The sequence below is a fragment of the Rhineura floridana genome, chromosome 3, assembly GCF_030035675.1.
Source record: "Rhineura floridana isolate rRhiFlo1 chromosome 3, rRhiFlo1.hap2, whole genome shotgun sequence".
NCBI classification, from domain to species: Eukaryota; Metazoa; Chordata; class Lepidosauria; order Squamata; family Rhineuridae; genus Rhineura; species Rhineura floridana.
Genome location: NC_084482.1, coordinates 31,009,707 through 31,037,121, shown reverse-complemented (window position 1 = coordinate 31,037,121; position 27,415 = coordinate 31,009,707). Strand labels below are relative to the sequence as shown.

The window sequence follows — 27,415 nt, the reverse complement described above, 5'->3', positions numbered from 1 at the left end:
CTATTCCCCCGCTTTACCTACCTTTCCATTGCTATTTGCAATGCGCAGATTTGCCATCAATAAAGATGGCAGCCAAGGTTTCCTTAAGGGGCTGAAGCCTCTGCCGCCATCTTGGCTGATGGCATGCATGCGTGCTATATGCACGCGTTGCTGCCATCTACAAAGATGGCAGGAGAGGCTTCAGCTTCTTAGGGAAACCTCAGTCGCCATCTTTATTGATGGCAAACCTGCGCACGCCGCAAAAAACAACTGAAAGGTAGGTGAAGCATGGGGATAGGGAGGCCCAAACACCAATCAGCCTAGGGGCCCTCCTCAGCTTAATCCGGCCCTGTGCACGGGGCTTCTCAACCCCAATCAGCAGATCGTTGGGTCACGTGGAACAATGTGTCCCTGGCTTTGTAAGCTCCAATGATCAGCTGATCGTTGGAGCTTTGCAAGCTGTGTCTTTGTTCTCACGGTTTGGTTTCAAAATGAAACACCCAATGTCATTGTGGCATCATCTGACAGACAGGTGGGTGACCCTACCCACCTGTCAAACTTGGCCCACCTGGTGGACGGGTGAGGGAGATAAGGATCCAGTTCCCCACCCCTTTTGTAACATCTAACACAGCAGCTGGGTAAACTGTCCATTTAGGATTTACAATAGCAGCTGCAACTGGGGGAACAGGGAAAGGAACTGGGCCAGCCCGTATACCACCATCTCCCTTGCATTTGGCTCCCTGTGCAGAAATAATCACTAATCAGGCTTGTTAATGTGAATGCTTTTGACTAATCTAGTTGGATGGAGGGTTTTTTATTTTTCTTTTCCACACAAATGATTAGCTGTAAATTATAAACACTGTAATCTAGTGTCAGCGCCTGGCTTACTGATTAAAGGGACCATTAGACTCAATCAGCACTTTGTTTGTTCAGCTCTGATTAGGAAACAAGCAGCATCACAGCTCAGTCTGGCAACTGTCCACCTCCATGGAACTTCTACTATCCTCTGGCCAATCCAGCAGGGGGATAGCAGCAAAGCTATTCCTGCTCCATAAAGATGCAGAGGCCTTTCAGAGTTGCTTCTTGCCCTATTTTTCCCTCGTGCACTTATAACATACATTTACGGTAGAGGCCCAAAAATGATCACAGCTATGCTACTATGTAGTGTGAAAACAGTACTATGTATAGGACCATAGGAAGCTGCCTTATACTGTTCTGCAGTGTGTACAGGTTCTCTGTTCTGCATAGAGTGATGCAGACTGGGCAAATCTAGTGCACTTTCCAACAACAAGTTAGTATTTACGCCAATAACATCCTGAGAGTAAAATAGTAAGGGTGCCCCTGCATAGTGCATTTTCAGGTATCAAAAGCATTCAGTCAGTGTGTATTGGATCATAGAATCATAGAATAGTAGAGTTGGAAGGGCCCTATAAGGCCATCAAATCCAACCCCCTGCTCAATGCAGGAATCCAAATCAAAGCATTCCCGACAGATGGCTGTCCAGCTGCCTCTTGAATGCCATCATTGGATCCCTGCTGTAAATAACACAGTAAGAATGCTAAACAAGAGTCAGTGTGGTAGAGGTGAGAGAGTTGGACCAGGGAGATCTGAATTCAGATCCCCACCTAGGCATGAAGCTCACTAGGGCAGCTTTCAGACTGGCTGTTTATTAGCATCCACACTGATATGCTTGCACAAAACATGCACTAAGGTTACAGGATGTCACCTGCTTATTCAGCATTCATCTGGATATGTTTGTGGGGAGGCTATACAACATGGCCAGCTGATGGTTGTAATCCTTCATTTTCCAGTGCAATTTTCCATCACCTTTCTTATCAGAATTTTTGTAGTTAGGAAAGTGATAATTTCACAAGAAGGTGCAAGTTAACAACCACATCTTGTGTGAATAAACAGCCCCTCTGGAAACATCCCAGGTGACCTTGGGCCACTCATTCTCTGTTAGCCTAACCTACTTAACAAAACTGATGTGAGGAGGGCAAAGAACCATGTACCCACTGAATTACGCAGAGAAAGGGATTATTTTATTTATTTATAAATAACTAGCCTATCCTGCTCTCTCACCCATACAGGCATAGAGGAGGAATTGCAGACACAACATGGGCAGGGAATGTGGTGGCTGCACCATGCAGTTGCAAAGGAGTTGGTACAGAGTGCAGAATTCAACATCCTCTGAGTATTAATTCTTGGGGGGGGGGTGTTCCTGATCCTAAACACTATACACTAAACACTATGGAGATCACTATATGGTTCCAATCTGCTTGCATTCTGATAGCCCGACGTTTGATCCCGATCTGCCCTTTTTTGTTCCCGCTTCCTCTCACACTTGCCAATTCGATCCGCAGTTAATTTTCTTTTCGGTGGCCCAAATTTCATAGTTATCAACGTAGACACTTATGTAAATGATGACAGTATTCAACTTTTTTGGTGGCAGGAAAAAAAATGCATAATTGTTAGTTACCTTACATGAATGTTCATAGTGTTCCCCTTGTTTTTTTGGCGGTGGGAAAAACACTATATAATTTTTAGGTAGCTTATGTAAATGATCACAATGTTCCACGTGGCTTTTTCGGAGTGGGAAAAACATGTAAAATAGAGGGGAAAGTGTGGGGGGAAATGTTCGCTGATTTGCAGCCGCAGTTGCAAAATCCATACCAATAACAGCCATAGCCTGCCTCAAGAAATCAGTGCCAGTCCGAAATGATGGCAAACTAGCAAATTCAGCTGGAATCCGGTGCCAGATCCAATTTAGCAGATATTCTCCCCCATCCCTAGTGAACATACATAACTTTAGCAGACAGCCCACCATGGAAGCATTCTCATGTTTTGGCCAGACCTACAATCTTCTCTTCTGGACCAAATTCTTGGGAACTCCTCATTGCTATTGGCAGAAGCAGCTGGCTGTTACACAGCACTGATTGGCTGGGAACCAGTGAGATCACCAACCCACTTCTTCCCTTCAATAGCCTTCCAACATTTTAAAATTTTATTTTGGGTCTTTTTTTAAAAAAAAAAGTGGGAGAAAACTTATGTTTAATTGAATTAATATACAGGCTCCACCTTAAACATGTTTTTAAAAGACAAACAGTTCACTTGAAGCATGTGGAGACTGGAGAGCACCAAGACAGAATACTGAATAAGCATTAGATATAGGTTGTGAACACACTAGTCACCTACAGTGAAATATTTCCATTACCCACATCTGGAGGGGGAACAGGTTGATCTGCTAATCAGTTGCAAAATCTCTTTGAGGCTGTAAGCACACTAGTCGCCAGATCAAAGTGTTTCCCTAGCCACATCTAGAGGGGCAATGGGTTGATCTGCTGATCAGTTGCAAAATCTCTTTGAAGCTGAATTTTTAAAAAAAACACTCAAGCTGCTCCCACCAAGTTTTACAGAAAAAAGGGGTAGGGTTTGACTAATATCTTGTGCCCCCATTTTCAGAAGAGAGAGGTGGAGATGTACTGGAACCAGCAGAACACTGAGTGTGTCTCTACCCTAACTGGCCCGTATAGTTGTCAAATGCTGAGATTAAACCACTATTGATCCAGATTTGTATATATGTTGCCCCACACCCAAAGTAAAAATTGGCAGCTATCAAGAACAAAAAAAAAGGCATTTGAACTAGAAGTTCTTTAAAGGCCAGGGATTTCTTAGCAGTCTGATCTATAAGGTGCTTCCTTTGGTGCTGCAGCTTTAGCTAGCTTCCTTGCAAGTTCCTCCTCTAGCTAACCTTAGGCTGACACACTGCCTGATATTAAGGTCTCAGATTCAGAGCCATTCATCCCAATACAATAGTGTTTGCCTCAGTCCTGTGGCTTGGATTCTTCTCAGTTTACAGTAATGGCAGCCTCTATTCATTCTGGCCTTTCCCAGATGTGTCGTTTATATTACCAGTAGAGTAGCCCTACCTTTTTCTAATTCTCATCCCTACTGACCCTGCCCTGACCCCCAGAAATGAAAGACTTAAAAGAAAACAGTCATTAATTAAAAAGCAAAAGAATTGCCTAATCAAGGCACAGGTTGAGCAGGCTAATCCTATATCTCTCTTTCAGAAGAAACACTGCCAATTCATAAGCCTATTATATTCACAGTTCATGGCCTTAATTGGATGCCTGCTAAGTGCCTAAAGTGGCCACAAGTGAATACACATATGCAGGCAGGTAGATACATACTCACATACCCTAATCCTTGCTAAATGTGAGATCCTATACAATATATAGGAGAACAGTTAGTTGCTCTGCTCAGGAATGGTCAGATGACTGTTTTGATGGGTCTGATCAGCCACTGCATTATGGTTCTTTTTTGTTAGAACAAGGCATAGAGCAACACTTCATTGGCCATCAGGACAATAATTTTTTTTAAAAAAATGTCAGCCTACCCCCGATGAGTTAAAGTCTTCAGTGCTGAAGACATATTGAGCCAATTAGTATAAAATGGATTAAGACCAGCTGCCAGAGGTTCTAGGTGAGCAGAGTTTTTGGCCACCAGGTGGCACCAAAAGCATCTTCTTGGCGATCACTTGTGACCGAGTAAGATTGTCTTCCAAAATATAGTCTCTAACAATGGATCCGTCTGAATCTGTATCCACTGCCGATGTACCAGACCATGACTAGGGGCTTCTGGATTTCACAGTCCTGCCCCTGTCGCCATTTGCCAATCGCCATGGGACTTTGTTATGGAAGATGCCTGTGCGTGAATTTGTTTTATGTGGGCAGATCGGTGAACGATGATCAACACACAATCTTGACAGAAAAAGGCTTTCTTTCGTACCATGACGATTGCAAGTCCTTCATCTGCTGCAGCCTTCATCCGCCTTCACAGCTGTTGTAACATACACATTGTTATCCTCCGCCTGTTCTGCCGTTGAGGACTTTCTTGGATCGTTCTTTATCTGGTTCCTCTCCCTCGACCTTACCGCCATGGGTGACCCTGCTGGGAGTACATGACTCCTGACGGCATCGCTCACAGGGTTCATTGGAACACGCAAGCCCACTCACCACTACAAGGTTACGATCCAGCAAGGGGACCAAAAGCATAAGGTGCTAGGAATAATACACAGGGAACCTGGTTTCTTGCCATTTTGTTTGCAACTGCTTCAATATAACTTCTTGTAGTTGGAGACTAATTGCGGCTTTGAGGGAGTGGCTGCACCCTGTTCAGCCTCACAGGATCATTAGCTTGGGAGAAACGTCCTCTGAGTTCCATATCCATAGTCTTTTTAGTGTGAGGGTTTTTAACTTAGAAAAAAGGTAAGGGGGGACACACAGGATAGAAGTGTATACTAGTATGCATAGTGTGCAGAAAGTAGACAGAGAGACATTTCATAATACTAGAACCCAGGGTCACCTAATGAACCTGAAAGGTGGAAGACTCAGGACAATGTAGTGATGGCCACCAGAATCGACAGCTTTTACATGGGGTAAGCCAAATTCATGGAGGAGGCTACCAGTAGCTACTGGATGTGATGATTATATATTGTCTCCAATATCAGAGGCAGTATGCCTCTGAACACCAGTTGTTGAGGGTTCTGCTTGGGAGAGTGCTCTGGCACTCATGTTTTGCTTGTGAGTTACCCATGGGTATCTGGCTGGCAACTGTGAGAACAGAATGCTGGTGGTCTGATCCAGCAGGACTCATTTCATTTTTTTATGTTTAACCTTCCTAACAGATGCACTTTTGCACTTATTTCAAAAGCCCAGCTATACAAGACTTCATAGCTGCCCTCTGCAAAAGTTTTAATATTCTATTACACTTCGAAAATAAATTAAATTACACTTAGTATTTAGACCATAGTCAGTATCAATCTGTACTGCACTTGTACAGTCTTACAGTTTTGCACAATACATTCCACCTCATAATGCTAGCATGTGCCCCTGATGCTTCATGGTTCACTGACATTAATTTTCCAGATGCAGTGGTGGATCATGTTTAGTATTCTTTCTGGTGCACACTGCACAGCACATTTCAGTTGTTACCGGCTGGAGTTCTCCTTTCATGCTTCTCCACCCCCAGACTGGAGGATCATGAACATTGCCATTGACAGTTTCCCAAATGATACACAGTAAATGCAGGGGCGTCACTACTGGGGTGCGGAGGGTGCTTCCCGCACCCAGGTGTCACCATGAGGGGGGTGACACCCAGAGCTGCCCCGCCCCACGCCATTGCCCAGCCAGGCTGCTCCAACTCCTCGGAGGCAGGCTGGCGGGCGAGCGTGGGAGCAGCGTCGGCGGGGCGAGGGAGGCGCGCTGGCGTTCCCAGGCCTTCTCCGGCTGGGTGCCCCTCTGGCGTGCGCCCTCCCAGGGGCATGGACAGGGTGGCTGGACCTGAGTGCGCGCGCGCACGCACGCGCAAGCCCAGCCACCCCGTCCATGCCCCTGGGAGGGCGCGCACCAGAGGTCTGCACCCCCTCTGCAATCCCGCTAGTGACACCGCTGAGTAAATGTGCCCACCCACAATCTGGGATAGCATGGAGCATTTTCTGATGGAAAATTTGACATGCGAGGTTGAATTAATTCCTTGCACTAGTAAAGCTATCACAAGGTATAGTCAGGCTGTGTGTCTTTAGATTTCTCCCATAGAAAGATATCAGGATTTTGTAACTAAATCTACAGCCTACCATTTTCCTGCAGTCCAGAGATATCCCACTGCTTAATGTTTCAGATCTGCTGAGATGTTGCTGATGTACTGTTGCCAAATAAACCTCCATTATTGTCAAACTCAGTGTGTGTGCAAACAGCCACAGACTATAATTTTGTATTCTTCTTCAGCTATTGATTCTTACACGGTTTAATATCACAGTGTGTCACTGTCTATGACAGAGTACATGGAAATGGTTTTTGCAAGATAAAGAAGCAAGATTAAGATATCAGAGCCATCAGCAATCACTGTGACAAGCCTATGTGCATCCATGTTTTATATATATATAAATGAATATACTGGTGAAAACAACATTTAAAAATGCATTATATTAGGATAAATTGCTTGCAAAAATGTGTACTTTAGTCAAAACTGCATGCAAAAATGTGTTTATTAGGAGAAATTCACACTAAAATGCTGAAGAATTTTCATGAGGAGTTTTTTGGGGGAAATCACAAACTGCTGCAGAAATGTGGAGAACTTAATTTAAGATTAGAAAACTGAGAAACTGAAATAATTGAAATTGACAGATCTTTCCATCCCTAGTACTGATGTGCAAAACTCTGTTGAAAGTGATGAGAAGCTGATTTTACTGCAGGCTTGGAGCATGTTGGCTTACTTTATCTGTGGATAAAGTGCCCAGGCCATCTTAAGGATCTCAGTGCTTTCTAAAACAGGAATGGGATCTTCTTTCCTAAACTTCACACTACATACATGGTGATACTGTGCATCTGTAGGTAGCAATAACAAAGTAACTTTGCTTGAACATTTGCTGCACATGGAAATATATGTTTGTCAAAGCACTTTGTCACCTCCTGAAAGAAACAACAGCCAGATGAAAAAAATACATTGTGCATAACTTTCCCTGGCAACATTAACAAACACATTGTTTTAAAATTGTGTAGTTGAATACAGAAATATCCTTAATATGCTGACAGTTGGAAAATCATCCTCAGTAAAGTAAAAACTATTTCTGTGGGTTAACATGGCCCTTCTTGATAAGTACCCTAGTTGTGATGACAGGAGGAGGGAAGGAAGATATATTCCAAGGGCTATTCCATAGTGTTATAGTGTATCTCTGCACCCCCGGTTGGATTCTTGTCAGCAGAGACTGGGGCAGTTAAGTATCAGAAATGGGCCTTCCTCGTAGCAGTGTCTTTGAGCACTCTGCACTTATCCACAGGAGTGAATGAAAGCCATTCACTCATACAGGAGAAAGTAAAGAAGTTCACTTGGGCACCACCACTGGAACTGGGGCTAAACCTGCTGTGTGTTCCTGGTGACTCCATTGTCTGAGACCAAGGACATGCTTAGCCTCCTTTCAGCTGTACCCCAGGCCAGACTGCAGACCATTTCCTCGCAGAACAGAAATGGAGCCACTGAAAATTAAATCTGCTATTTGAATAAACCCATCCCTCTGTCTGTAAATCCTCACCCTGTGTTCCATTTATTGCTCATGCTCGACTGTGGCAGAGCACGGGGACCTGCAACAGACACACAGACAGACAAAGATACACATTACACACACACTTCCAGAGGAGTTACACAGTCTGGTGTGCAGCAGTAGGGATGGAATGCCCTATAGATTTGCACAACCTCACCTCAAGCTTCTCTCTCCCCACTGCATCATCTTTTCATCCTGCAGGGATTGTTGAAGATTACAAGCCTCCTTTCTTTGATATGGTGCCAATCGACCCGAGCTTTGATGACATGAAGAAAGTGGTTTGCGTTGACCAACAGACACCCACCATTCCAAATCGGCTGTACTCAGATCTGGTGAGTAATGCAGCATCAGCAAGGTCAGCTTTATTCTAAGCAGGGAAGGGACTGTAAACAGTAATGGGGAAGAGCCCAATGAGCCAGGCTATGGTCTCGGACCCTGCCCTCCATCCTTGTGGGGAAATGAGGAAAGTGTTTCACACCGTAGCTGGATATGAATTGGACTTCCATGTCAAATCCATACATACCAGCCTGAGGAGAAACTGAGTAGCATCTTTTGTGTCCAGAGAAAAAGGACAATCATAACAACTAGGCTTGCCAGGGTGCAACCCAGAGACCATACATTTAAAGCCCATTTAAAGCAAATGGCTCCCCCCCCCAAAAAAAAATCCTGGGAACTATAGTTTGTTAAGAATGCTGGGAACTGTAGCTCTGTGAAGGGTAAACTACAGTTACCAGGATTCTTTGTGGGAAGGCATGCACTTTAAATGCTTGGTGTGGCAATGTTGCATTGCAGCTCTGAAACTACCCATTAACCAGAAGACACAGTAGCCACGTAGGCAACTTCTCCCTCCCGCTCTTCCCTCATCCTGTTTGTCTGTGCCCTTCCCCATCCTGCTGAAGCAACAAAGCAAGGAGTTCTCCAGGCATGTTACACGGCATTAATTGGCCACCTAGTGTTCAAAGGCAGGAATGCACAGGAGTACAGGCGGGCCCTGCTTATACGGCAGGTTCCGTTCCGGACTGCCGCCGAAAAGTGGAAACCGCCGAAATGCGGAACCCATTGACGATAATGGTGCGCGTCACGCAAAAATGACGCAAAAATGTCATGCGATGAGCAAAAACCGCCGTAAAAGCAGAACAAGAGCCTTAAAGCAGGGACTTTCCCTAATTGAAAGTCGCTACATTAGCGGAATGCCGAAAGGCGAAGTGCCGTAAAGCGAGGCCCGCCTGTAAAGACTTCTGGTACTCCTTCTGGTGAGACCCCAGTCCATTCTGGATGACTCACATTCAGGATCCTTAATCAACTCGGAAGAAACATTAGTTAGAAGGAGCAATGCAAATAAATAAACTCCACTTGACTCCCATTTAAACAACATGAGAAAATAGCCTTAGTAAAAGTGAGACGAACAATGTTGAAAAAGTTAAAGCATATAAACATACATAGATGGCATCCCTTCCAAGAGGATAGGCATCCCTCCAAAAAAATTAGGGAGGGCCCTGATGGCATGATATCTGGGGAAACCACCCTTCAGGTGAGACCATTGGTCTGTTTTCCCCAGGTAGCATGCCATCAGGAAGAATGTACCAAATCAGTCCCAGTAGGGTGGGCTCAGGCTGCCTAAGAGGAGAATAATACCTGTTGTAATACATGCCTACCGAAGGAGGCGTCTGCAGAGGCATAACAATCTACCTTGCAATGTCTAATAAACATATTTGGAGTAGACCAAACCACAGTTCTACAGATATCCACAATAGGACCACTGGACACGAAGGCCGCCGTAGTGGCCGCTGACCTAGTGGAATGAACTGTGATGTTTTGTTGCTCTGGGACATCAAGTGACTTATAGGCCAGGGTGATGCAGGCATGAAGCCAACATGACAACGTCAAACTGGTAACCCTCCTGCCCAATGTCCTCAGATGGAAGGAGATGAATAGAGTTACCGTCAGGCGAATGTCTCTGGTCCTGGCCAGGTAGACTTTAAGAGCCCAATGAACGTCCAGAGAGTGCCAGGCTTTCTCAAGAGGATGGCTTGGACAAGGGCAGAAGGAAGGCAGCATGATGTCCTGAATACAATTGAAGACAGAAGACATCTTAGGGTGAAAGGCCGGATCTGGGTGAAGCACTACGGAGTCCTTGTGAAAAACATATAGTTGACAGGCAGTGGATAAGGCTCCCAGATCTGAAATTTTGTGTGCAGAGGTGATTGCCACAAGAAAGAGCACCTTGAAGGACAGCAGGCGCAGCGGAACAGATCACAGAGGCTCAAACAGAGGATGTTGCAGAGCCTGCAGGACTTTTTGAAGACTCTAGGATGGGAACCGATGGGCTACCGGTGGTGAGAGAAGAAATGCCCCCTTTAGGAAGCACTTGGCCAGGGGATGAGATCTGAGAGGAGCCTGGCCAGGATGTGCTGACAAGATGGATAAAATGGCTGAGGCCTTTCTGCACAGGGTGTGGGCCACAGTCCCCTGGAGAGTTCCTCATGTAGAAAGTGGTGGACTGTAGAGCTAGATGGATACACCCACTGTTTGGAGCACCACTTGGCAAAGGCCAACCACATGCCTTGGTATATGCAAATGGTGGAGGGACATCTGGAAGCCAATATGGTTGCAATTATATTCTTGGAAAGCCCTGAAATTGTTACTGCTCAACATCCAGGCCATCGGGCTCAGCCACTCAGGATCTGGATGGAGTATCGGCCCCTGGGAGAGAAGATCTGGTCACAGAGAGAGATGCCACAGAGCTTGAATTGAGAGGGTTAGCAACTCTGAGAACCATGATCTGCATGGTCAGAAGGGTGTCAGCAGAATCACCCAGGTGTGTTCTCGATGGAGTTTTCAGATTATCTGGCCCAGCAAAGGAACTGGGAGAAAGGCATAGAGAGTCCCTCTTGGCCAAGGTATTGATAGTGTCCTGCTCAGAGCCCAAGACACGAGATGGAGGCAAGGCTTGGTTTAATTCTCATTTTATTAGTGTGATGGTTACATCCAAAGCAGTGCACTTCATAAACCTGTGTACACTGGCTCACTACTTTCCCTAGCTAGCTACCTAAACAATCTCTGCAGCGTGTGGGGAGAGTTGACTCAGCACTAGAGTCTGGGTGGGCACCTGCTTAAGTAGGGAAGGTCTTCGCCCGTAAACGCTGGCTCCTCCAAAGTTCCACCTTCCTCTTCTCGTGCCATCTCGCACGGGATGAGGGGGGGCAAGCCTCTGACGGCCCATCTGACAGCAGGGCTCCACTAGGTGACAGCTCGGCTTCAGGGAGCGGGAAACTGGTTGGTGGGGAAACATTTGAAGTGCCAGGTGGGGATTCCTGTGGGGGTGGCATGTGTGAGGGGTTACTTCCCAACTGCTCAGGCGGGGGCTCGCAGGTGGAGTGGAATCTGCCTTGATGGGAGCGCTGGCTGAAGAAGTCTGCAGGCTGGCAGCACTCCCCCTTCCTTCAACGTCCCTGGGGACCTCGTCCTCATCTGACTCCTTTCCCTGATCTAACTTCCTTTGCGCCTGGGGTGCAACAGATAGGATGTTGACTGCCTCCGCATCCATTTGATGCCATCTTGCAAAGAAACGTGGGAGCTGTGCATTCTTAAATGAGGCGAGGAGCTCTACTGCAGAGGGCCCAAACTGGTAATGCAGCTGAAGGAACACCTCAGGATGTAGTTTCCATTCCCAAGGCCAAATCTGCTGCCTGCTGAGCCAGTCTGCAGCAATGTTTAGTTCACTGCTGAAGTGCTCAGCCCGCAGAGAAAGAAGGTGACGCTTGGCCCAACTGAAGATGTGGGTTGATTCTGCTTGTAGTGCCCTTGATCGTGTGCCCTCCCAGTGGTTCAAATGTGCCTTCACGCTGACATTGTCGGTCTGGACATCCATCAGTGGAAACATCTGATAAAAGTGCGGGAGGGCTAGCCATACCACTCGTAGCTCCAGCACGTTGATACTTAGGGATTGTTCTGATATGGTCCAAGTCCCTTGAATGAACAGGGAGTTGCAGTGGGCGCCCCATCCCAGAAGACTGGCATCTGTTGTAATTAGGGTCCTCTCAGGTTCCTGAAAAGGAGTACCCCCCCACTAGATTTGCAGTCAGTGTCCATCAATGGAATGATGCCCACAGTAGCAGTGGAAGTGGTAGTCTTCCATGTCTAGAATTGGCAATGTCCGGTTGGAATGGTAGGAGGGCCCACTGGAGAGGCCTGGTGTGATGCCAGGCCCAGGAAACAATGTTGATGGTGGAGACAAACAGCCCCAGTGCCCTGGCAAGAAACATGACATCTGCCATTTTCAGAGACTGAAGATGGCGAGCAGCATGGATTATAGTTGCTATTCTTTCCAGAGACAGGAAAACCATTGCACAATTTGTGTCCAAGATGGCCTCAAGATGCTGAATATGCTGTGCTGGATACAGGTGACTTTTGTCCAGATAGACAAAGAAGCTGTGGTCTCTCAAGGCTGCTAGGGTGCGACGTATGTGCTCCTGAGCCTGTGCCCTGGTAGGTGCCTGTACCAACAGATTGTCCAGGTATGGATATATGTGTATATCCTGGAGCCGGAGATGTGCTACCAGGGTCACCATCAACTTCATGAACACTCCTGAGGCTGAGGAAAGACCGAATGGTAAGGCCTGGTACTGGAAATGGTGCTGGCCATAAGTGAACCACTGAAAATGCTGATGGGCAGGTAGAACTGGGACGTGAAGATAAACCTCTATCAAGGAAATCCCTTTCGTAGAGAGCCTCCACAATGGACACGAGGGACTCCATTTTGAAACATCAGCGTCTGAGAAAGGTGTTGAGGAATTTGAGGTCTAAAATCACCCTCCAAGAGTAGTCTTTTTTGGTCATGGCAAACAAGATGGAGTAAATGCCTGAGTAGCAGTTTTTGCGATCCATTGGCTCTATTGCCCTTATGAACAGCAGGTGGTGTATGGCTTCTGCCATCACAGAACACCTTTCCAGCAAGTTGGACAGGGTGAAGGAAGAAATCTGTGAGGAGGAAGTTCCCGAAATTCTATGGAATAGCCATGAATCACAGAGTCTCTCACCCAAGCGTCCATGGTTATGTGTCTCCATGTGCTGGCAAAGTAGAGAAGCCTGCCCACAAGTGGAATGGGCACAAGTGGGTGCCTTTCAAGTGCAAAGAAGTTGTATTAAGAGTGCATGGGGAACAAGCACTGCTTGTTCCAATAGCCTTGTGCAGAGCAAAGATCCCAGCCCCTACCACTGGACTGCAGGGCCTGAAATGACTGCTGGTAGGGGTACGAGGAAGACCTATGAGTAGCTCAACAGTCCTCTCTTAGTAGTGACCAACACAGGCTTACTCTTATCCTTAGGATCTACCAGCACAACCTTGAGGGCTTCAACTGAACTGGCAGTGACCGACCAGGAGAGAGACCTCGGGGTTGTAGTGGACAGCACGATGAAAATGTCGACCCAGTGTGCGGCAGCTGTGAAAAAGGCAAATTCCATGCTAGGGATAATTAGGAAAGGTATTGAAAATAAAACAGCCGATATCATAATGCCGTTGTATAAATCTATGGTGCGGCCACATTTGGAATACTGTGTACAGTTCTGGTCGCCTCATCTCAAAAAGGATATTATAGAGTTGGAAAAGGTTCAGAAGAGGGCAACCAGAATGATCAAGGGGATGGAGCGACTCCCTTACGAGGAAAGGTTGCTGCATTTGGGGCTTTTTAGTTTAGAGAAAAGGCGGGTCAGAGGAGACATGATAGAAGTGTATAAAATTATGCATGGCATTGAGAAAGTGGATAGAGAAAAGTTCTTCTCCCTCTCTCATAATACTAGAACTCGTGGACATTCAAAGAAGCTGAATGTTGGAAGATTCAGGACAGACAAAAGGAAGTACTTCTTTACTCAGCGCATAGTTAAACTATGGAATTTGCTCCCACAAGATGCAGTAATGGCCACCAGCTTGGACGGCTTTAAAAGAAGATTAGACAAATTCATGGAGGACAGGGCTATCAATGGCTACTAGCCGTGATGGCTGTGCTGTGCCACCCTAGTCAGAGGCAGCATGCTTCTGAAAACCAGTTGCCGGAAGCCTCAGGAGGGGAGAGTGTTCTTGCACTCGGGTCCTGCTTGCGGGCTTCCCCCAGGCCCCTGGTTGGCCACTGTGAGAACAGGATGCTGGACTAGATGGGCCACTGGCCTGATCCAGCAGGCTCTTCTTATGTTCTTATGTTCTTATGTTCTTATGTTCTTATGTTCTTATCCCTGAAGAGCATGGACCCAGAAAAAGGGGCTGTGGAAAGGTTAATCACACTGTGTTGTCAGCATCCTAGTGGTGTAGCCAAAGTGTTCAACAAGGCAGCATCCTGGTGGACATAGCTCTGGCTATGAACTGCATAGCATCAAGTGTCGCGTCTGCCACGAACGCAGTGGCTTTGTGTAGCTGAACCAGAGTCTTTTGGAGACAAACTGAATTGGGCTGAGGATCCTCCAGAAGTTCATCCAGCCACATCATGGAGGCCCTGGTAATCAAGGCGGCAGTGCAGGAGGCCTGGATTGAATATATGGTGGCATCATTGTAAACCACCCAGAGAGCTTCGGCAATGGGGATGTATACAAATGCAATAAATAAATAAATAAATCATGGGTCTTCCTGAATGCAAAATCCAGCCTATGCTCAGAAGCATTCTTGAATTGAGAGTCCCCCTCTTTAGGAAGAAAGGATTTGGAAACTACACTTGAAACTGGCCCATCCACAGAAGGGACTTCCAGGAACTTCATAATGCAGGCGTTGATGAGTAGAATTTATTGGCAAATGCTGTCACATGATGGGTCTGTAGAGGATGGCCCCATTCCTCACAAGCCAGTCTGTCCAGTGGGTCCAGAACTGTAAAGGCAAGGAAAGTAGACCTGTGGGCCTTCAGCATCCTAGTGCCATTAACATGGTGGGTAGGCAATGGCTCAGTTTCTGGGGTGTCCAACCCCAACGTGGCAAGGGCCTTATGGAATAGCACATGGTAATCGGAGGCCTGAAAAAGATGAGAAAGGTCCTCCTCCCCATCTGACTCACCACTCCACTCAGCATCCCCCACTGCAGGGGTGATGAAATGGTCCAGTGGTTCAACCTCAGTATCAGCAGGATATTGGACCCTGCCCTGAGGAACATCAAAGGGATTAGGGGATGATGACCATTGCTGCTCAGATGAAGGTAGTTTATGAAGCTGGGGGGCAGACACAGGAGAAGGTCTCTGAAGATCAGATGACAGAGACCCCAACAGAGTACCTCTGAACTGAGAAAGGAATGCCTGGTCCGGAAGAAGTTCCCAAAGGGGAGCATAGGGTGACTGGAGGTCCAGAGATGCCTGAGGATCAGGAGACTGATGAAGGTGAGGAGAAGGCTGGGGATCAGGAGACAGAGCTAACTGAGTAGAGGTGTGTGCTGTGTGGTGTAGGCTGACTGGCGGGGAAGCAGCTCAGGGGCCTTCCTGGAAGATTGGTCTGGAAAACCCTTGAATTCCTCATCAGAGGAGTCCACAGGTGAATGGAAAAGCGCCTCTAGCCTGTGTTGTCCATGGGACTGCTCCTACATCTTAGCCTCCGATGAGTCATCTTAGGAGGTAGGGGTGCTGACATAACGAGCCCTCCATGAAGCCATCTTTGGCCGAGAGAACTGACTTCTTGATGCATTTGGAGTGCTTGGAAGTATTGAAGGCTTTGTGCTTATGTGACTTGGATATAGCCAGAGAGGTTGATGAGGTGGATGGCTGCTGAGATGCCTGCTGCTGCACATCAGAGTGCTGCTGTTCCATTAACATGTCCAAAGGAGCAGCCTAAGATGACCCAGCCATGGTTACACGCACACAGTAGAGGGAGCGGTACCAGGCATTAGTTGAATAGAGTACTAATTAATCCTGCTAAAGCAAGGAAGGAAGGAGCTCTTCAGGCATATTACATAGCATGCTAGAGACAGGAGTAGATAACTGAACAGAGGAAAGGACAGGCAGGAGAAGCGGCAACAAGAGCCCTGCTCACCTGATCAGTAATTTTTAATGGGCCGAGCAAACCTCTAGAATGAAAACAGGCAAAGCAGCTGCAGAACCCAGCTGTTGTGGCCCATCAACTGTTGCTGGACCCCCAGCATCCCTGACTCTACTGGCTATGCTGGCTGGACCTGATGGGAGCTGGAGTCCAACAACAGGCCACAGGTGTCCCCATCCCTGTTGTAACAAGACAGCTTTAGTATAGGCAGAGCTCTGTGTGTTTTGTAGATCTGCAGTTACACTCTGGTATTGGGTGCAACATTTGGATCCCTGGGAATCTCAGCATCTATTTCCAAAAGAGGGGTGTCCTGCTGTGAAGATAAGAGTGCAAATGTGTGTGGGTATTGTCTGGTGGAATCTCAGGAGCTCAGAGGGAGGGTGGCCTGGGCTTTGGATGGTCAGGAGATAGGACTCAAGCACAGAGCTGTTCAGCCTTCCACACTAGCAGAATAAACTGTGCATAAACTATGAATAAAATAAGCAAACATCAGGACTTGGTTGCTCTGGGCTATATTCAACTAACTTGTTGCACTAGTGGAAGCTAGCACAAGGATTTCCACTAGTGCAACAGGACTTCCCCCCCAATCTTCCCCTGCTTTCCCCAGATCACCACACCTGGGGGGGGAGGGGAGATTGTTTCATCAGGCAAGCAGAAATGCTTGCACTGACAGAACAATCTCCTTAATGCTACATTGAATTCAACCCTTCATGTAAGTCAAGGACATGGAACCTGTGGCCCTTCCAATGCGATTGGACTCCATCTCCCTTCAGCCCCAGATAGCATGGCCAATGGTCAGGGTTGATGGGAGCTGGATTCCCTATCCCTGGTATAAGTTATTGAGGCCACTGAACATGGCTTTTCCTCATGCAGACAGGGCATGCCCCTGGTTAGCAACTGAATTTTTAATCCATATTTTTAAGTGAGCAAAGACTGAAGGGTCAGCAACATTGGCTCTGTCTGCTCTTTCATCCCTCCAAGAGCCCAACACAGACAAAGGGCTATTTAACCCCCTGGTATGAAAAGCAACAGGCGTTTGCAGGAGTCACTTCTTATTGTGCATCTCAGCTCCTCATTCTTATTTGCCTAGGTCTCATCTCGACCTCACTATTACCCTGTGAGCTAAGGCAGCACTAGGAGACAGTGACTGGCCCAAGATATCCAGTAAGATCATGGTTGAATGGGGATTTGAACCCTGGTCTCCCTGGTCCAAGAGCCTCTGGTGCTGTTCCCACTGGGAGGATGGGATTAAAGAGCTATTTTCCTATAGCTCTAGCTGCAGAGAAAGTACCTGAGGTGCAAAATGCGTTGAGGGGCGATCCTTCGGTTTGGGATCCCCAAGACCATCACTTCCCTGTCCCTTGAGTACGTGCATCCTTGAGATCTCATCTTCTCAGCATGCTAGTCCAGAAGGTAACTGTTTCAGCTTCCTGTTGCATGGAGATTAAAAAATATATATCATGTGAACTAATTCACACATCCACATTTAAGGTGCATGCAGGATGTAGACTAAAGTGAACATGGCTTGAGCTTTTCCACCTCGTACATGGTGAAGAAGTCAAGTGCCAGCTTCCTTATGCCGACAGATCCTGATTTTCCACTGCAGGACCCTTCCCCCACCCTCACATTCCTAGAGCTTTGTTTAGATTTGTTATCAGGATCTGGCTGCACGGTGAAGCTATTGTGTAACCCTTTCACCACACACGAGGGGCGAAATGCAAGTTCTGCCACCAGTTCCTTCTGCATTTACACTCATGATACATTGAACAGGAGTGAACTTGCCTCCATTCCCAACACAGCTGTATGTGAAAACAATGTTCTGTGAGATAAGTAGCTGCAAAGTGGATTAGGTTCAACATGGAGATTAAAAATCTAAAAGTCTAAAGAGTGTTGCTAATTTCTTCCCACCCTTTAGACGAAAAGTGCAACCTCAGGCTGTGTAATCCCAGTCACATCTGTTTGGGAGTATTTATTGTTGAACTCAGTTGTACTCAGAGCTTGGAAAAGTTACTTTTTTAAACTACAACTCCCATCAGCCCCAGCCAGCATGGCCACTGGATTGGGCTGATGGGAGTTGTAGTTCAAAAAAGTAACTTTTCCAAGCTCTGGTTGTACTTACATCTGAGAAAGCATGCGTAGGACTGTGCCGCACTTTTTTTAGAATGGTCATATGAAACTGAATTAACTCTAATTAACAAAAGACATTAAAGCAGCAGGGCTGGCTCAAGGTTTGAGGAGCCTTCAGCAAAGGGCCTTCTGGTGGGCCCAGGTAGGCTTGTCTGTCTGTGGCAGGCCAGCAACAACAGACAGGAGCAGTGCTGCAAACAGCATTTGGTAGTTGAGACTGAGCCACAATTTAAATTTCCCACAGTGTCCCTGAACAATGCTAAGGGAAGGGAGGGGCTGTTGTGGGAAACAAGATGGTAGCTCAGGCCCAGCAACCAGGCATAGGGGACCCAGGGGATGTTAGTACTGATGCCAAGCCTATAAAATATATTATTATCATGCAAAGAGGAAATATGTCCCAACTCAATAGACAAAAAAAAAAGACCCTGCAAAGAAAACATTAAAATTCCACAAGATATGAACTAATGATATGAAAACTTTATATCATGGATATAAACAAATTAACAGTATAACCTTTAAATACTCATTTAAAAAATACAACTCTACCTGAGCATGACTAAACCAAACGCCTTTCAATCATAAGTCTTCTTCAAGGGTCTATATGTATATTCTATAAAACATATGCAGATGTATACACACTGTTCTGACTTGCCATCATCCTGGGCTGACTGCATAAAAAGCTTCCAGGTTGCTTTCCCCTGAGAATTACTGAACATGCAGAGATGTCCTAATGCTCCAGAGATGGCATCAACTCTCCTGGCTCATTCAGAAAAAAAATATTCTAGTCAGATAAATTGAGGGCATCCCTCGGTCTTCATTGATCCAACTCCCTCACGCAGGCTGAGACACTTTCAACCACATTTCAACTGCGCCCAATTTGAAAATTCTAGCCCCTCAGCCTCTTCCCTCGGATGTAACTTTGCGCAAATTAGCCTATTGGCTGCTTTTATAGCCATACCTTTTCTGGACCTCCCTTTCCTGTCAGTAAATGAGAGACAAAAGCTGTTTCCTGGAACATAGAAACAGAGAAATCTGCTATATATGGTCAGACCAACTAGCTCAGTATTGTCTGATCCAACTGATAGCTGCTCTCCAGAGTTTCAGGCAGGACTTTCCCAGTTGTAGGAAGAGATGCCAAAGGCTGAACCTGAGACCTTTTATATGCAAAGCATTTGCTCATAGGCTTGTGGGGTCCTATCATTGTTAAAGTTCAGGCCCAGTACCAGCAGTCAACCAGGACAGGCACTGTCTGTGGGCCCCAGGGGCTCAGAATGGCCTCTCACTGGCCCAGCTCAGCTGCTCTGCCACTCACCACTGTCTCTAAAGGGCCCCCAGTTGGCTGTTTTAGCAGCTGGCAGTGCCACTTTTGAATGGGAACCAAGCACAGTTCCTGTCCGTGGTGATTGCCTGCCATCTTAATTTACTCAAAATGTTGTGTCCTAGCCTATAGATCTATGAAATCTGATAACTGGGATTGAAGTTGCAACCTAACTTTATCTAAAGTAAAATGTTGAGATAAATCTAGAGGTTCCCACTCATGAGAAATATCTAAAGAATACTGAGAGAAGAAAAGGTGTTTTGGTGTGACTAGTGAATTTCGGGTGACAGGAGAAGGGTGTTCCACATAGCCCTAATCAATATCATAGATACATATGATTCTAAACATATAGAATGGTACTAGCTGAAAGTCTAGAGTAGCTGAAAATTGCAGCTGCTACTTGAACATAAACCTCCCACTTTCTTTCTCTCTCCTCACCCCGCCTCCCAGACTTTGTCTGCCTTGGCTAAGATCATGAAGGAATGCTGGTTCCAGAGCCCGACAGCCAGACTCACAGCTTTGAGGATTAAAAAGACACTGAAAAAGCTCAGCAACTCCTTCAACAAACCCAAACAACACTCTTAACTGCAGGGACCAGCTCTGGGACCAAGATCAAATTTCTGACTTATTGGCTCAGCAAGAAAGTTCAAGGTCACTCCTTCAACTTCCGGTGCTGGTCCTGGCCTCTGTCCATGGGTACAGCAAATCTTGTTTGAAATCTGGCCAAGAGGATTTGGGCTAGAGCCCCTACAACTGGGATTGATCCTTTGCAGGAAAATTTCATAGAACAGATGACAGCTTCAGGCTTCCTTCATTTGTTTTCTCAAGCAACAAAAATCTGGGGGGGGGAGAACACCCACCTCCCCTAGAACATGCATTAATATAAATACCCCCTGAATCTGTAACCTGACGCCAGCCCGTCTCGCCACCAACGCCTGAAAAATGGGAGGGATCGTACTTGGAAAGAGCACAGCTGCTCTGCCCAAAGGGCTGCTGCCTTGGAAACACCGATTAAGGGCCATTCATAAGCCAGTATTTAGACTGAGCCTATAGGATGTGTGTGTGTGTTCTGTCCACATCATGTGTATGTGTGCATGGTACGCATATGTGCATACAAAAGAAAGTAGACAAAGAGGCACATACTTGCAAGACCAGGATCAGCTTCACATGCACCTGTATGCTATTGTTCTATGCCGGCAGAATTTCAGACTGCTACAGCCACAGCTGTTTGCACATATATGAACACAGAAGGCTTTCTGAATGGATAGAAGTGAGCAAATGTGTTGTTTTCTTAGTATTACTTTCAAACATGACTCCAAAAAAGGGGGGGCTACAAAATAATCCAGAGGGTGTGAAAAATTTAATTAAGAAGATAACAGGATAGTGTTGCACTGTGTGTGTGAAAAGATGAGCTCCAAGAATTGAGATAGGTCAAAGCAATGTCTCTCCACCATTAGAATGGGCATTAGCAACTCCCCCCAGGAACATTCCCATATCCCAGGCATCACAGGGACCAAGGAGAGCCCAATAAGCATGGGTGCTCCCACTTCCTTCCTGCACTTCCGAGCCAGGTTGCAAAGGAAAAATGTTTCTTTGCATCCCCAGCTTGTATTCAAGTCACGGCTATGAAGGTAGAATTGGTAATGCAGTTACAGTACGCTCCTGTCCTGATTCTTCTTCCTTTTAGCTGGAGCTTGAATTTTCCCACTGCAGCTTGAGATTTCCTGTGCCTATCATATATGATGTCTGGTCTGGGAAAGTTGGGTGTGGTTTGCCCCAAACAACCTGATGAGCCAAACTTTGAAGCCTGGCAGGCCTATTTAGGCCCATGGGCTAGAGGCTCCCCACTAACATCTGATTCAAACATTGCACATCCCTTACATGGTGGCATTATATGCATAGGATGCAACATTTGCAAGTTGCATATAGTGTATGCATTATTCCAACCACATAAAGAATCTCTGCGATAAGTGCCACCAGGTATGAATTGCATAGACCATGCACGATTGGGCCGGTGCACACACAAACAGCTTGCAAACATGATGCCCTGTGCATGGAACGTGGTCATTTGGAAATGTCTTCTAGGGGTTGAAACATTTTAATCAGCCTCCAAGTTACATTGTCACCCCTAAGAAATTAACCTTCCTCACCTTGCATCCTTCAGATACATTTATATCTGCACATAATATATCCATGACAGGGCAGCTGAGTAAACCTATGTGAAAGACATGTAATCTTATTTCACAAAGAAAACTCTAAGTTGCTTTCAAAATGTCAGTATTTTGCACGAATATGGGTTTTATATTTATTAAATTTGCATTAAAAAAAGCTCCCACAAAGTTTGTCATTTTGTACAAGCCACATTATTTTTGCATAAATGTTTCCAAGTGGGGAATAATTACAGGGAAACGCTTCTATAGGAAGTCTTTGACCATTGGAAACCATTAACTGAACCTAATTAAATGTTCTGTAATGGAAAGGGGGAGGAGCACAAAGGAAGGGGAAATAGCAGAAAGGGTAGAAAAAGAGAATTTCTTAACATGGAGGAGACAAAAATAAGGCTGAAATTCTACATGCAGGCTGTTTAAACCCCTTACATCCCATTATGGCAAATGGGGGTTAAGCACCCTATCTGCTGGCTTATAAACAGACACTTGCCCACTCACCTATGGCAAGTAAGAATTCCTCAGGGAAACTCTACCATGGGTCACAAATAACTGAGTTATTTAGATAGGTGGACTAGTAAAAAAAACGTTTTGCTGGCTAGTACACTTTGCAGATGTATTTGCCAAGGGGCAGAGACTTGATCAAAGCAAGCCTAGGGCTGGAATTTGAATTCAAAATTCCTTCCGTTGCGCATGTGCTTTTGAAAAAATTTTGATATGTAGGATTAGCCAGCAGGTATTGTGACACCCTTATTGCAAACACCTCTACAGTACATCAAAATTAGTTTGATTTATAGGAAATGATGTCCCCACTTCATGCAATACATTTTTAGACTAATGTACATACATTGTTAAGTATACACCTACAAATGTACAACAAACAAGTTTTTGCCAATATGTTTGTGAATCTGCTGACTCATGCTCCAGTCCAGCAATATTTGATAGGTGTGAGGGCTCCAGTGCTCAACAGAGTTCGGCAACAGATTCACATGCATAAAGAAATGCTGATCTGCTTTCTGTGTAGAAAAGAATGGGACAATCTGTGAGCATGCAAATGGCAAGTGCAGCCTGGAATACATGTGGGACTCGAGACTGGGGGAAATGTCAGCCTCTGAATTTAACCAGATATTTAAAGGAGATAATATTGATGTCAAGTTTTTGCCTGGAGGAAGGAAAACTCTCTGCCTGTTTCACAAAGGCCACATTCACACCATACATTTATTATGCTATTATTCCACTTTAAACAGTTATGGCCTCCTCCAAAGCATTCCGAGAAGTTAGTTTATGAAGGGTGATGAGAGTTGTTAGGATACTCCTATTCCCCTCATAGTGCTACAGATCTCAGAGTTATCTGGGAAGAGAGATTGACTGTTAAATTACTAGGGAAATTGTAGCTCTGTTGTGTGGGAATAGGGGTCTCCTGACAGCTCTTAACACCCTTCACAAATGACAATCCCCAGGATTCTTTGGGAAAAGCTGGAATAATAGTGGAATAAATGTATGAATGTGGCCAAAGGAATGGGGACTAGGAGGGAAAAGGAAAGGGGGCAATGGAAGATCACATGCCTTGCATGCAGAAGGTCCCAGTTTCAATCCACAGCATCTCCAGGCAGGATTAGGAAAGACTCCTGCCTGAAATTCTGTAGAGTCGCCACCAGGTAGTGTGGACCATGATTCTTCAACCTTGGATCCCCAGATGTTCTTAGACTACAACTCCCATTATCCTCAGCCAGCTTAGCCACTGGTCAAAGGATCATGGGAGTTGTAGTCCAACAACTTCTGGGGACCCACAGTTGAAGAACTGTGGCGTAGACAATACTGAGCTATGGTCTCACATACAGAGCAGTGGTCTGACTCAGTACAAGGCAGCTTCCTATGTTCCTAAAAGCCCAAAGAGCTGCATGCTTTTATAGCCAGTGGTCAACAGTTATCAAGGATGTACATGTGTCCAAAATATTATGGCTGGCTCCATGATTTATTTTTATTAGCCTAGGAAGTTCTGAATTCCACGTGGCTCTGGCTGGATGTTTTATCAAGCTGTGGGTGAACAAATATTTACACATTAAGGACTCAATCTATTTTCCAGCTCCAAAAGTGGATGCTGAACTGAGCCACAAGATAGCATGGTGAAAGCTTAATGAAGCTTAGATAGTATGTCAAGGTGCAGCTGCCCCTCCCACACCACCATCCCACTCCATTTGTTACCAAAGCTATGTTCTCCCAACACCCCATTGGAACAGGAGTTCTGCTGCATATTTATTTTAACCAGAAGCATGCAGATGCACATCAATAACTTATGTGTCTGTCTAATGACTTTATGTATCCCAAACAGCTCTGATTGGGATAAAGTCAATATAAATCATTCAGTGTGCTGGAAAAGAGCCCTTCTGTGGAGACTGTAAATTCAGGGACACGTCTGAGACTAAGCTAAATATGGAATGGATAGGAACCTTCTGGTCTCCATAGCTACTGATGCTGATATAAGCAGAAGCATGCTAAACTGTAGAAAGATAAATTTAGGTTAAATATGAGGACAGCTCCCTTTTAGCACAAGTACTGTACTCTCATTGTGTAGGTCATGCATATTGGAATGCAATGATACAAGCTCCATACACATAGGGACACAAGCTGCAAAGTCCCATTAGTCACAGCTTTCTGACATGTGTCTTCTATATATTTACTCTAAATATTCTCTGCTTCACAGATTATGACACATACTGCAACAAACAACTTTGTACAAGTAGCTAAGACTTTACTGCATGAAGTGTGAATTGGCCCTAGTACATAAATCTTAGTGCCATGTCACTAATTTCCCACAGGCACATGAAGTTCTGACATGCATATTAGCTGCTCATGCTCAGATACCTGCTAACATTCTTATGTAAAGCATAAACCACTCCCTACAGTTGAGGGTTAGAGAATTTTTCTGTGAAGAGTAATTGATCCACAGGGAAAGTCAGTTGGGAACATGGGTGGTGGGAGCCAATGGTGGGAAGAGCTAGAGCTGAGTACTTGGCAGAGCCAGGGTCCTCGCTCTCTGCCATTAACTCCTAGGGAACTTAACTTCCCTTGAATTAGTTTAGGATCAGGTGCCAGGCTGCAGTCTTCAAGCCACTTTATGGAAGCATAAAGATCAGAAAGCATTTTAAAGAGTAATTTTGGCTTCAGTGATTCTTCATCCACAACATAATTCAGGGCTGGTACCTTTAACATAGGCAGGTAAAGATGAAAATAAACTGCTTGACCTAATGCCACCAGATCTGCAAGGGGAAGACAATAGTTTTTTCCTAGCATAACTACAAAACACAGCCTTAGAAGAATTGTCTAACCGCAAGAAAAAAGGCCACTGGTCTCATCATGCCCACTGCTCAGTGCTTCTTTAAACTGGGGAAATGAGCAGCAATTGCTTATATTTAATTAATCTATTTAATTTCAATGTTGAGTGGCAGATGGTTATTATTACAGACCCTTCCAGCCTATAATTTACTGCTGGATTTCCTAAAGTCCAAGAAAAGCTGCAGTCATGCTTAGTAGCACATAAGTCCCACTGAACTCAGTAGAAAGAACCTCAAGTAAAGGTGATCAGGATCAGGCTGTAAATCTATTAGGAGGCCCACATTATTACTGCTGTCATTGAAGACCTTTCCTATTCAATAATGGGATTTAAGGATGCAATACTACCAGCGTCTCCAAACTGTGGTCCATCAACCACCAGTCGTCTGTGAGCTTCGTTCAGGTGATCCACTGCACGTCTGTGGATTTGTGGCGAGGAGGCCAGGGCCCCCCACTCTGCCCGTCTGTTCCCTGACCTCAACTAAACCGCAGTCTCCAACCCATTGACGTAATAAACCTTAAACAAAACTATGCAGGTAAGAAGCCAGCAGGGGTGTGGGGGCTTTCCAGTGTTTTGCACCGCCTGCAGCATGTACGACTATCTGCCTGTTGGACAGAAGTCGTGGGTGTGCTCTCGGTCCAATGAGCTCCTGGCTCTCCGGGAACGACTTCATTTCCTTGAGGCCAAGGTGGCGGACCTGGAAAAGCTGAGAGAGGCAGAGAGGTGTGTGGAGGAGGCCTTCAGGGACGTTATAGCTGTGTCCCACTCCAACGATGATAGCTCTCCTGCTATCATGGAGAACGATGGTCTCGGGGAAGGAGAGCATCCAGCTGAGGAAGAGGGAAACGATCCCTTAGAAGGGACCCATTCCTTGGGGGATGAGCAGCTATCCTCTCATGCCGAGGATATATCTCCAGGGGGTGGAGGGATCCTTGTAGTGGGTGATTCGATCATTAGGAACATAGACAGTGGGGTGTGTGATGGGCGTGTAGACCGCAAGGTGTTTTGCCTGCCTGGTGCGAAGGTTGCGGATATCGCCCGTCGTTTAGATAGTTTGGTAGACAATGCTGGGAAGGAGTCAGTGGTCGTGGTGCACGTTGGCACCAACGACATGGGGAAATGCAGCCATGAGGTCCTGGAAGCAAAATTTAGGTTGCTAGGTAGGATGCTGAAAGCCAGGACCTCCAAGGTGGCTTTCTCTGAAATGCTACCAGTTCCACGCGCAGGACCAGCCAGACAGGCCCAGCTTCGCAGTCTCAATGCGTGGATGAGACGATGGTGTCGGGTGGAAGGGTTCGGATTTGTTAGGCACTGGGGAACATTTTGGGACAAGCCGGGACTGTACAAAAGGGACGGGCTCCACTTCAACCAGAATGGAACCAGACTGCTGGCACTTAAAATTAAAAAGGTAGCAGAGCAGCTTTTAAACTGACTGAGGGGGGAAACCCGACAGGAGCTGAGAAAGGTCCGGTTCGGAATAAACCTCCCCCCTGGGATAAAGACCAAAGAAATGATGAAATTTTAAAAGGGGTAGGCCTAGAAGTAGGCATTGTGAGAGCAGGGGCACAGCATATAAATTCAGAAGAGCAAAATTACCACAGGCCTAACCACAAGTGCCAAAGACACTTGAAGAGAGACACTGCTTACAAGTGCCTGTACGCTAATGCTAGGAGCCTCCGAACCAAGATGGGAGAACTGGAGTGCTTGGTCTTAGAGAAGAGCATTGATATAGTGAGCATAACCGAGACCTGGTGGAATGGAGAAAACCAGTGGGATACGGTTATCCCTGGATATAAACTATATCGGAAGGACAGGGAAGGACGTATTGGTGGCGGAGTCGCTCTATACGTGAAAGAAGGCATTGAATCCAGCAAGCTCGAAACCCCAAAAGAGGCAGACTCCTCCACAGAATCGTTGTGGGTGGTGATACCGTGCCCCAGGAGGGACTTAATACTGGGAACGATCTATCGTCCCCCTGATCAAAATGCTCAGGGAGACCTTGAGATGAGATATGAAATTGAGGAAGCATCCAAACTAGGAAATGTGGTAGTAATGGGTGACTTCAACTACCCAGACATAGACTGGCTGCATATGTGTTCCAGTCATGACAAAGAAGCAAAGTTTCTAGATATTCTAAATGACTATTCCCTAGATCAGTTGGTCATGGAACCGACCAGAGGGACGGCAACCCTGGACTTAATCCTCAGTGGGGACCGGGACCTGGTGCGAGATGTAAGTGTTGTTGAACCGATTGGGAGCAGTGACCACAGTGCTATTAAATTAAACATACATGTAACTGGCCAATTGCCAAGAAAATCCAACACGGTCACATTTGACTTCAAAAGAGGAAACTTCACAAAAATGAGGGGATTGGTAAAAAGAAAGCTGAA

General features: G+C 45.9%; 1 protein-coding gene across 1 annotated transcript in view; it reads left to right on the top strand.

Moving 5' to 3' along the window:
* The window catches only part of ACVRL1 (activin A receptor like type 1), a 65,057-nt gene extending 43,180 nt beyond the window's left edge, over positions 1–21,877 (top strand). Inside the window, exons 9-10 of the mRNA XM_061615219.1 lie at positions 8,282–8,412; positions 19,977–21,877. Of these exons, the coding sequence (XP_061471203.1) occupies positions 8,282–8,412; positions 19,977–20,111 (266 nt within the window). The 3' untranslated portion in view covers positions 20,112–21,877. The remainder of the gene's footprint in view (positions 1–8,281; positions 8,413–19,976) is intronic.
* Positions 21,878–27,415: the final 5,538 nt, after the last annotated feature.